This window comes from Carettochelys insculpta, chromosome 3 (assembly GCF_033958435.1).
Source record: "Carettochelys insculpta isolate YL-2023 chromosome 3, ASM3395843v1, whole genome shotgun sequence".
In the NCBI taxonomy this organism is placed as follows: domain Eukaryota; kingdom Metazoa; phylum Chordata; order Testudines; family Carettochelyidae; genus Carettochelys; species Carettochelys insculpta.
Window position 1 is genome coordinate 178064600 of NC_134139.1, and position 12427 is coordinate 178077026.

The following is a 12427-nucleotide window of genomic DNA, read 5'->3' on the forward strand; positions in this document are numbered from 1 at the left end:
TGTCACACATCATTCCCAGTTATTAGTTTGTGGTTCAGGGAAGAGAACTTGAAGAAAAAGATCTTGATTTGCACAGAACTGTGAAACTACCTTTGGGAGGAAGGCTGGATGTGGTTGCAACTGCAACACCTTCTCCTTATAGAAACACAGTATGAAGGGACTCAGAGACATTAAGGCCTTAAAAGATCAGACACCTCTTGGTCGATATTATAACCACTAGAAATACCCTTTTCCAGGAAAGATAAAGGAGAGAGCATATTGCTAGGGGCTCAAAAGACAGGCCCATCAGGCTGGAGAGCACCAGACTGAGATTTGGGGTGTGATGAGGGAGCGGTGCTGGGGATTTGGCTGTCCTAACTGAGAGTACTGTCTATCTAGTCCTTTGAGGAAAAGTTAAGCATGGGTTTACCATATACTTACTGGCCAGCCGAACTGGGATGGAACACCAAGATGTCAGCCACATGGATTGAGGAGAATTTCCCTAATGGATTCTGAGCATGTGAGCTTTGAGGAGGTTACCCATGGAGTTACTATGCCATGAGATGGAGATACTCTAGACTGGGATTACAGAGGTGACAGTGATCCTGCAAGACCAAATCCAGGACTGGGGCAGTTATAGGCCTACCCAAGTGCTTGGTCTAGAAGCATGGTAAACCAGTGTTGAGATGGCCCATGCTAGTGCTATCAAGATCATTTACGCTTCCTCTCTCTGGACCTTCAGCAGGATCTTGTGTGCAAGCAGGAAGGGTGGGAATTCATATAGTACGTGTCCCTTCCAAGAGAGAACATCATCCATGAGTGAGCCTGGATTGTGATTCAGGAAGGAAATAAACTTCTAACACTTCCTGTTGAATCATGTTGGGAAAAACTCTATCTGCAGAAATTCAACCTCTGGAAGATGTTAATTACTATGTCCAGGCAGAAAGACCACTCATGGCTGTGAAAAGACCTGTTGAGACAATCGGACAATTCATTCTGACAACTTGCAAGGTGCAATGTCAGCAGATGTACATAATGGGCAATACAGAAGTTACAAAGCTCAAGGGCTTCCTGACAGGAGCAAAAAGCAAGCACCAACTTCTTTGTTTATGTAGAACATTACTGTAATAGTCTGTGGCAATACTGATACGCACCTACTTGGTAGATGGTTTTAAAATGTCTAGCAAGCAAGGCAAATTACATGTAGCTTCCTGATGATGATGTGAAGTGAAAAATTTGCTTGGTACCAGAGGCATTTAGTCTTCAATCTTCCTAAGTGTGTTCCCTCCAATGCATCTCCTACATGTCTGTTATTAGAGACAGAGAGGGCTGGGGCCTGGAGAAGGACATTCCTGGCACACATCATTTGTCGGTCAAGGCACCACTTGAGGGACTCAATCATAGGAGTGAGTGTGACCAACTTTTCTAGGCCATCTCAGTTTGGCCTGTACACCGAGACTAGACAAGCCTGAAGGGGATAAAACCACAGCTTAGTGTGCTGTACTACATACATACAAGCTAAGCAGCTTCAGGCACGTTGACAGTGGAAGGGTTTCACCTAAATTCCTCTATGATGGTGCCTATGGTGAGAAAGCGAGTTTCTGAAAGGAATGCCCTGGCTTGACCCCTGCCTCTAAATTCTAGAGGGACCTCCTCTACTGCTCCAAGTAGTAGGGGTGTTTGCATCTCCTGCATGAGAAGGGTTCCTGACGATGGACTGGGAAGGAGAATGGGAAACTAGAAGGGAATAGAATTTAAGAAAATATCTCAATTTTACCACGCTCTAGACCCACAGGTCTGTGGTGATTTGTCCCCAGGTGACTTGTGTCTCCTCCAAACCTCCTCTACTTGAATGCCCAAATTCTGAGCCACCCTTCTGGGTACCTCCTGGTAGATTCTGTTGTTCATGGCCAGCAGCATGGTGATGTGTCCACCACAGCTTCTTTGGGGTAGAGGGTGGGGCGTGGAAGTCTCCCACAGGGACACTAGGTCCTCCTGACCCTCTAGTTCGTAGGGATCCCCTGTGCCAAAATGATCTGCATGGTGTCTATGTCTGTCTCAGTACCAGCCTTGGTGCCAGATCCTGCTGTAGTCTTGCTTTTGGCCTGGGTGCCCATCTCTTGTCTTCATGGAGGTTCCTGGGCTACAACTATCAATGATGGGGGCGCCATGCCTCTGAAACCACTGACAAAGATCCAGACCTCAGCCCTTGGGATTGGTGATAGGTCTACAGAGTCTAGAATGGCCATTGAGCTGAGGCTTGCCAGTGAGATGGACATGCCATCATAGACAATATCTGTCCTCCTTCCTATTAACTGGAGTGCTGCTGATACTAATGCTAAGAGCACAGAGGGCTGTACCTAGCAGCATGTGACTCCGTGTCTGAATCTGACAAGCACTCCAACTTTGGAGATCAAGGTAGTGTGGAATAAGACAGTGCTGGGGAGTGGTGCCAAGATGAGGGTGACTGCTGCTGTATCATCACCGGCTCGTCTGTCAAACATAAGCTACTAGGCTCAATACTAAGATGACTGGGTAAAATGTATTGGTATATGACAGTCAGACTAGATGAACTAATTATCCCTTTACAAAGCTAACTCCTCAAAGGCAGCCAGGGTACCAAGCAACAACATCATCTACAAAGGTAGAAAATTATAATACAACTTTCCATTTTCATTTAAAAATGTATTCACCTGCAATGATTTCTCGTAGCTTTGGATCTAAGTTCACGGTACACGGCAAAAAGGTTTTTACATCACGTGCTATAAGAACTGGTGTCCTTGAAGATAAAAATACTTCAAAGTTCCGTATGTCCCCATCAATTTCAAGCAGAGGTTCAACATCTTTAGTTGTAGGAATGTTCTTTGAAATCCTAAAGAAAATAAACAATTAGGTAAACTTCAAATAAGTAAAATTTATTACAGAATAAAATTTCCATTTCAGGTGCTGCACCAGCACATACTATTTATCAATGATGCCAAACCCTTGGAGACACAGAGATGACATACAGAGGTTAAGGTATGTCTACATTTTCTTCAGACAGTTTGACTTGGCATTACTTTTAAAGAAAAAAATCAGGTGTTTCTGAAGATAATAGGTTCATAAGCTAGTTCCATGCATGATCTAGTTCTCTGCTGTGACATGACAAGAACTACATATACAGTGCAACACCTACATTCTATATACACACTGTAACAGTACCTAAATCAGGTTGAGGATCTTATCTGGAACCATTCTAACCTTGGTAATCAACACAAACTTTATGATTAAGGGTTCTCTCTCCATCTTTCATTCACATGGTCTCTAAAATAAAACTGTGTTTGAACATGTGTATTCATGACACAGTTCACTGGCTCTGTCCAACACCACACTAATAATTTCTTCTGTTATGTATACATTGGTACATGTCTCCAGGAAAAACTATACACTATTTAAAGTATTTTAATTCCTTGCTAAATCCTTTTTGCTATGTCCAGTGATTTTCAACTTGTATCATTAGCTGAATGATATCTTTTATTTTTACAATTCACTTTACAATTTTGTACCAAAGTTTTATTCCACACACAACTTTTACAACTAACTATATTTGAAAAGGTTTTGTTATAGAAATGATACCAGAATCTTAACAATAGTAACACAACTAATGCTGGAATATAGGCATGCATAATATGAAAAGAAAAAATTAAAATGAATTTCAATACAACATTTATTTTGCAGCATACTGCCATGGACTTAATTTTTAAAAAAATATTTTAAATGGATGTAATAAAAATTCTAAAATGTTTGTATGTATATTAAGGCCCAAATCCTACAAAGCCTTACTCAGGTGCTTAACTTTACACTAATTTTTCAGTTTTGGTGCTTAAAGATGAGAATTCTGCTGACTCCAGGCAGGACACTCACTGTGCATAAAGTTCAACGTGTGTTTCACTCAATTTAATAACACTTCTAGAAATGACTTAGTATTATGCTCACTCTGTTAAGCTACAAGATCTTATGAATATTTCTGTATAATATCTCACTATATAAAAGAGAACAAGTTTGGTACATGTATATGTCTTTGCAAGATCATGACCTCAGTAGGCAAATTGCCATGTTAATTATTTAGGAGTAATATAGAATCAATGAATGGAGTGACAGTTTTGGAGACTGGAAACTTCATTAGACTAGCCAGGCACAACCACTCATTTTTTAATCAGGTTCCAGGGAGAAAAAATAGGGTTGAGATGACTGTTAGCTACAGAGACTGTGTCTTAGAAAAAGGAGGAAAAAAATAGAAGCTATGGTTTACAGTCATGCTCCAATCTCTGCAGAGGCATCTGACAGCAAATACAAAGTATAAACACTAATAAAATAAAAATTATTTACATCCTCACTGCATGAAGTTTCTTTTTATTCTTTCATACAATTTCCACTAAAACTGAATTCAGAAGACTGATTAGATGCTTCAAATCACATATATTCAGAAGCATAAAACAAAGTGGCCTTTTTTACAGGAGCAAAAAAATTATAATTAGCTAATGGCATATTTTAATATATTGTGACAACTGACAAAAATAAAGTGGTCAGACATTTAATCAGTTAAAAAGTGCCCTATCAATTTCAATACTTTTTAAAATTACATACAAAAACGCTGAAAGAAATGGAGATAGAGATTTAAGTATAAAACACAGCTGACAAGTCACATGAAACAAATTACACAAATTTTAGTGCCAGCTCTGTTCAAGCCTGAATGTGAACAGTGTTATGAATATGAAGAACAATGCTACTGTTCAGAAGCCAATAGCCCACTGCTGGGCTACAGATTGAAGTCTCTCTTTTAAGCTTCTGAGCTCAACACATTAAACTATTCTGCTGAAAGTTACGTTTACGTTTACGTAAATGATAATCTTTTGGCAAAGGGAAACAAAAATCATACATGCCTGTATTTCTCCGATAAAAATTAAAAAGGTTAGCACATAAAGCACTTCAAAAGTGACTTACACTTAAAATGTAAGTGAGTAAATTCAAAATCCAAGCATTATGAACAAGCCGATCGTATTCTTGTTTAGCAGCTAGATTTTCTCAGACAATATATATATTTTTTTAAACAATCAAAGGCATAAAAGAGTTAATGAAGACTTTCAACCCTGCAGAATATTAACTGCCTCAGTGGTTTATGGCTTGCTTCCAGAGAGATACTGAGCACCCCGATACTCACGCTGAAATCAGTGGAAACTGTGAATGCTGAGCTCTTCTCAAGAACAGACCCCAATATAGCATATTGCATAACCAGTATAATATAATAAAAATGTAAAAATTGGGTTTTTTTCCTCATTAAGCTGCTAATAAAAAAGTACATACAATGACTTTTTCTTAGATTAGCAAATTACTGATTGTAAAGCTAACTAAAGAAATATTTCAGGAATGTTAGATTATTTGTCACTCTTTCCTCATTTAAAAACTATAACTAAACCTCAACAATTCCAGCCCTTCGGACAGTAGTCCCCAAAGTGGCATTGGACGTGTGGTGGAGGAACATTGGAGGAAGTTCACAATGCCCTCCCAGCTGGTTCCCCTGGGAGGGGTGGGGGGCTGGAGGAAATGTCACCTGGCCCTGCTCTGCTCTGAGCCATAGTTTCGCTCTGTACCCTAGTCCAGCTCTGCCCTCATTCCCTCTCCACCCCGAGGCCAGCTCCACCTATAGTCCCAGGCTCCTACTCATCTAAAGTTCAGCCTCCAGCCCTGCCTTCATACCAAACTTGTCTGCTGAGCCAGCTGTGCAGTAATGATGTGAGGAGATGACATACAGATTCTCTTACTGGTGTGCAGAGGGTAAGTGTGTGTAGGGGGAAATAAAAAGAAAAATTGACCGGTCAGCTGCAAAAGTCTCATCTTTTTTAAGCTCAGAGCTCCAGTACGAGGAAGGAGAAAATCCAATTGAGTGTCTTTGGGTTAAGCTTAGAGGAGGAAGTAACAGGTGATGTTGTAGTTGATGTCTGCTATAGACCGCCAGATCAGGGAGATGAGATAGATGAAGCTTTTTTCAGGCAGCTAAGTGAAGGTTCCAAATCACAGGCCCTGGTTCTCATGGGAGACTTTAATCATCTGGACATTTGTTGGGAGACCAACACATCAGCACACAGACAATCCAGGAAGTTTTTGGAGAATGTTGGGGATAACTTCCTGGTACAAGTGCTGAAGGAACCGACCAGGGGCCATGCACAACTTGACCTGCTGCTCACAAACAGGAAAGAAATAGTAGGAAAAATAGAAGTGGGAGGAAACCTGGGCTCCAGCGACCACGAGACTGTAGATCTCAGGATCCGGACAAAAGGAAGAAAAGTGAGCAGTAACATACAGACCCTTGATTTCAGAAGAGCAGACTTTGACTCCCAGAGAGAAGGGTTGAGCAGGACCCATTGGGAAACAAAGATGAAGGGGAAAAGAGTTGAAGAGAACTGGCAGTATTTTAAACAAGTCTTGCTGAAGGCAGAGGAACAAACCATAGTAAGAAATGCAAACATGGGAGGCAACCAGCTTGGCTTAACAGGGAAATCCTTAGTCAGCTTAAACGCAAAAAGGATGCATACAAGAAATGGAAACGTTGACAGATGACGAAGGAGGAGTATAAACATATGGCTGGAAAATGCTGGGCAGTAATCAGGAAAGCGAAAGCACAATTGGAACTGCAGCTGGCAAGGGATGTGAAGAGTAACAAGAAGGGCTTCTACAGGCATGTTAACAATGAACGGGTTATCAGAGAAGGTGTGGGTCGTTACTGGATGAGGGAGGTAACCTAGTGACAGATGATGTAGGAAAAGCTAAAGTACTCAATGCTTTCTTTGCCTCAGTCTTCATGCACAAAGTTAACTTCCACATGACAGTCCTAGACAATGCAGTTTGGGAAGGTGGAGGGCAGCCATCTGTGAGGAAGGAACAAGTTCTGAGCTACCTAGAAAAACCAGATGTACACAAATCCATGGGTCTGGATTTAATGCACCCAAGGCTACTGAGGGAATTGGCAGAGGTCACTGCCGAACCTTTGGCCATTATCTTTGAAGACTCGGAGATCGGCGGAGATACCAGATGACTGGAAAAAGGCAAACGTAGTGCCCATCTTTAAAAAAGGAGAGGAGGACAAACCAGGGAACTGTAGACCCATCAGCCTTACCTCAATCCCTGGGAAAATAATGGAGGGAATTCTCAAGAAATCCATTTTGAAGCACTTGGAAGAGGGGAAAGTGATCAAAAGTAGCCAACATGGATTCAACAAGGGCAAGTCCTGCCTGACCAATCTGATTAGCTTCTATGACGAGGTAACAAGCTCTGTGAACACGGGGAGGTAAGTGGATGTGATACACCTTGACTTCAGAAAAGCTTTTGATATGGTCTCCCACAACATTCTTGTCCATAAGTTAGGAAAGAGAAGTTACTCACCTGTAGTAACGATGGTTCTTCGAGATGTGTCCCCGTGGGTGCTCCACAATAGGTGTCGGGCTCGCCCGGCACCGCAGATCGGAAATCTTTCAGCAGTTTCTCCTGGATCGCACATGCGCTGGTGCGCGCCGCCCCCCTGCGCGCCCCCGGCCATGTGCCCGCCATGTGCGCGATCCGGTCCCCACCAGTTCCTTGACCAACCGCCTCGGATGCTCCTGAAAAACACTAGACAGAGATCCGAAGCGGGGAGGATGGGCGGGTGGTGGAGCACCCACGGGGACACATCTCGAAGAACCATCGTTACTACAGGTGAGTAACTTCTCTTTCTTCTTCGAGTGGTCCCCGTGGGTGCTCCACAATAGGTGACTACCCAGCAGTAACCCAAGTAAGGAGGTGGGTAATCGGTTGATGTGCAGCTTGCCCCCGAGAGGACTGCTGTCAACAGATGGGTATCCTCTTCGAATACCCGAGGCAGGGCATAATGCTCGGCGAAGGTGTCGTAGGAAGACCAGGTCGCCGCTCTACAGATGTCTTTTAACGCGATGCCCTTGAAGAAGGCTGTTGACACCACCACCGCCCTGGTGGAGTGAGCCCTGGGCGGGGCCAGCAAAGGAGCAGTTTGAAGCTCGTAACACATTTTTATACAGGACACAATGTGCTTAGAGATTCTGTGTGAAGAGAGACCTTCTCTTTTTGACCTGGGAGAGAGAGAGACTAGGAGCCTGTCTGTTTTCCGGAAGGACTTAGTTCTGTCTATGTAGAAGGCCAACGCCCTCCTCACATCCAGGAGATGCAGGCGTGCCTCCGTGCCGGAGGTGTGAGGCTTCGGGTAAAACGACGGTAAAACTATTGGCTCGTTAAGATTGGACTCCGAAGAGACTTTTGGAACAAAGGCTGGGTGCAGCCTTAAGGTTACCGCCTCCTTTGAGAATACTGTGCAGTGCGGCGTTGCCATCACTGCCGCGAGCTCACTCACCCTGCGGGCTGACGTAGTAGCAAGGAGGAAGGTTTTTTTTTTTTTGGTTTTTTTTTTTATCATACGGAGACGTATGGGAACTGTGGCTAATGGTTCAAAAGGTGGACCCAATAGCGTGCTGAGCATCAAGTCCAAATTCCACGATGGTGGAAGCGGTTTCCGAGGGGGGTACAGGTTTACCAGCCCCTTCAGGAACCTGGTAAAAATAGGATGGGCGAATACCATGGGCCCTTCCTCTGTATGCCGAAAGGCTGATAAAGCAGCGAGGTGGACCTTTAGCGAGGATAGAGAAAACCCGCCTCTCTTGAGGTCCAATAAGTATTCTAGTATTACAGGTATAGGAACGTCAAGGGGAGCTAACTGCTTGGCGGAACACCAGGCTGTGAATCGAGTCCATTTCTGCTTGTAAGTCCTCCTGGTGGAGGTCCTTCAGCTACATTCCAGGACTTGTACTCCCTCCGTACACGTGCTCTTTAAAGAGCTGAGCCATGGATTAGCCATGCTTGTAGGTGCAGACCCTGAGGGTGCGGGTGCACTAAGGACCCCTGAGCCTGCGTGAGTAAGTCCGGTGGCACCGGTAGAGGGAGCGGTGGGCGTTCCGACATCTGCAAAACCAAGGGAAGCCATTGCTGCCGATCCCAAGCGGGACTATGAGTATCATGCGAGCTCTCTCCCTTCTGGCTTTGTGCAAGACCTTGTGGCAAATGGACCGATCTGGGGAAACCCCCATGTACGAAAAATGCACCGTAGCAGATCGGAGTGGATCTGCCATTCGTGCGTGATTGCAAAGCGCCTGCTCAGCTGATCTGCTTTTACGGTGTGAGCGCCCGGCAAGTACGAGGCTTTCAACGTTATGTTGTTGGCGATGCACCAATTCTACAATTGAACTGCTTCCACACATAGGGCACGGGATCGTGCTCCTCCTTGTCGATTGATGTAAAACATAGTGGAGGTATTGTCGATATTGAATCCCGACTACTTTGCCACGTAGGTAATCTGAAAAATGTTTGCAGGCGTTGAACACTGTTCTGAGCTCCGGCATGGTTACGTGCAGTGTCTGTTCCGCAGGGGACCAGAGCCCTTGCGTTACCTTGTCACCGATGTGCGCTCCCCATCCTATGTGGGAGGCGTCGGTAGTAAGAAAAAAAATAGAAATTTGTGGTTGGTGAAAAGGCACCCCCCACTAGCAGATTCTCGGGGTTTTCCCACCACGCCAGGGATCTGCGGACCTCTGCTGTGGGCGACACCACCCTGTGGACAGTGTGGGATGCCGGTTTGTAAACGCTCACCAGCCAATGCTACAGGCTTAACATGTGCAACCTGGCATTCTGTACCACAAACGTCGCTGCCGCCGTATGGCCCAGCAGCTGTAGGCACGTTAAGACTGGCACCTTGGGGCTGTATGTAATGACTTGCACCAGCGAACTGACTGGGCGGAAGCAGGCATCGGGTAGGTACACCCTTGCTGTGATAAGAGTTTATGCATGCCCCTATGAACTCTATATGTTGTGTGGGTTCAGACTGACTTTGTGAGGTTGATGACTAGGCCCAGCGAAGAAACGTGTCCGCTGTGACGTGTATCATGCGTGAGACCTCTGCCTTCGAGGTCCCTTTTAGCAGGCAGTCGCCCAGATATGGGAAAAATAAACACCCCCTGTCTGTGCAGGTAGGCTGATACCACTGCCAGGGTTTTGGTAAAGACTCTGGGGGCCGAGGAGAGGCCAAACGGAAGAACCCTGTGCTGGAAGCGCTCCTGGCTGACCGTGAAGCGGAGGAAGCGTCTGTGTGCCGGGTGGATTGTTATATGAAAGTAAGCATCTCGTAAATCGAGTGCTGCAACCCAGTCTCCATCATCCAGTGCCGTGAGTATCAAGGCAACTGTGATCATCCGAAACCGTTGCTTACGCAAGTAACTGTTGAGGCCCCGAAGATCTAAGATGGCCTCCAGTGTCCTGTTTTGTTCTCTGGTAGGAAGTAGCGTGAATAAAAACCTTCCCCTGGAATTATTCCGGCACTCTTTCCACCACCCTTATGAACATAAGGTGAGTCACCTTCTGCTTGAGCCTCGCCTTGTGGCAGCGTCCCTGAGGTGAGGCCTGCTGGGAGGCTTCGTCGGTGGAAGCGACTGGGAGGGGATCGCATAACCCGTGGCTATGATCTCCAGCACCCATATGTCTGTGGTGACCTTTTGCCATTGGGAGTGGAACGGTCTGAGGCGATGATGGAACATGAAATGAGTGGCATTGAGCGAGGGTATTGATAGTGCAGCCCCCGACCTACCCATCAAACTTGTTGCCTTTAGGCCTGACCCGAGGGCTTACGGCTTTGTTAAGAACATCGCCTAGGAGTTCTGTATTGTTGCCGCTATTGATAGCGCCCTTGGTTGTAGCCCCATTGATATTGAGCACGCTGTAGTTGTAAGCGTAGCGTCTTTGCTGAGGGTAAAAGTTTTCCCTCCTGTATGGGGGAGTATAAATGCCCGAGGTTCTACGTGTAGCTCTCGAGTCCTTACTGGGGTGAGGGACCGAGTCGGATGAGTCCGCAAACAGCTTTTGTGTATCAAAGGGAAGGTCCGTGATCTTCGCCTGTAGGTCTCTCGAGATACCCGATGTCTGGGGCCAGGATTCTTTACGCATGACCACTGCTGTAGCCGTTGAACGTGCCGCCATGTCCGCCACGTCCAGGGCAATCTGGACTCCCATCCGCGATGCTGCGTAGCCCTCTTGAACCATCGCCTTTAACACCGGCTTTTTATGTTCTGGAAGTGAATCCATGAGGGGAGTAAGCCCAGAGTAATTATCAAAATTATGGTTTGCTAGGTGTGCCCATAATTTGCCACTCTCAATAGCAGGATAGGAGAGGAATATACCTTCCTGCCAAACAGCTCTAGCTTCTTAGTATCTTTGTCCGATCCCCCGATTTGTACTGAGAAGCCTTTGACCTCTGCTGGGATGACCCGACCACCAAAGAATTTGGTTGTGGGTGACTGAAGAGGAACTCCATGCCCTTTGCCGGGACGAAGTATTTCTTATCCGCTCTCTTGTTCGTAGGCGGAACAGAGGCCGGAGTCTGCCACATAGTAGTGGCTGACTCCAGAATGGCTTCGTCCAGCGGAATAGCAATTTTGGATAAAGCCGGGGGTCTCAAATTTTTCAGGAGTTTGTGATGTTTCTCCTGCACCTCTGCCATTTGAATGTCTTGCGTGAAAGCCACCCTTCTAAACGGCTCCTGAAACTGTTCAAAGTCATCCGGGGGAGAGACGTCCCCGGGGGCCATGGCCTCATCTGGGGAGGATGAGGAGGAACCACTAAGGTAAACCTCCCTCGAACCCTCGGGTTCCTGCAGTCGATGATACACTTGCTCACCGGAGGATCGTGAAGAAAAGTCTTGGGGTTCTAAAATTAACTCCCCTTTAGACAACTGTGTTTCCGTCCCCAATCGGAAGAGCCCACGGGGGTATTGAGCGGCCGGGGGTGGGGGGCGGGATCTGCCCCTGGGTGTAGGCCTGTGGTTTGTCTGTGTCCAGCCTGATAAGGATGACCATGGCAGCATGGGCAAGGGTCCGGGGATGGAGACCTAGACCACTCGCGGGGTGTGTACCCCCAATGTCTGGGAGAGCGAGACCTCCGCGACGACACAGATAGAGGTGAAACTGGCTTATGATAGTACGCCAGGGGATCCAATCCCAGAAATGGTGAAGGTGGCCCAAGCCATGGTGACATTGGTTGGAGGAACGGAGTAGGAGTTTTTGTTTTTTGTTTTTTTTTCCCCCCCGGATGGGCCGGTGGAGACACAGGCCTTTGGTGCGGCGTGTGTATCACAGGGGGAGGGCTTGGTGCTAACAGCAGCGCAGCCCTGTCCAGAGATGGACTGCGGTGCCGGGTTTTTGATGTTGCCTTGCCCCTCTGCTGCGGGGCCGGCACCGCCCCCTTCCATGCCGGGGATCTCGGCCCTGCTGTCAGCGCTGCGCTCGGCACCGTCAGCTGCGGTGTCACGCGGGTATCCCCCTCTGGTGCCTGCAGGCTCCGTGCCTGGCAGCCCTGCACCGCTGGT

General features: G+C 46.5%; 1 protein-coding gene across 4 annotated transcripts in view; it reads right to left on the minus strand.

Moving 5' to 3' along the window:
* The window catches only part of KIDINS220 (kinase D interacting substrate 220), a 137941-nt gene that overhangs the window by 27927 nt on the left and 97587 nt on the right, over positions 1–12427 (minus strand). For all 4 annotated transcript variants that reach the window (XM_074991232.1, XM_074991231.1, XM_074991233.1 and 1 more), the window contains exon 23: positions 2673–2851. In XM_074991232.1, coding sequence (XP_074847333.1) covers positions 2673–2851 — 179 coding nt within the window. The remainder of the gene's footprint in view (positions 1–2672; positions 2852–12427) is intronic.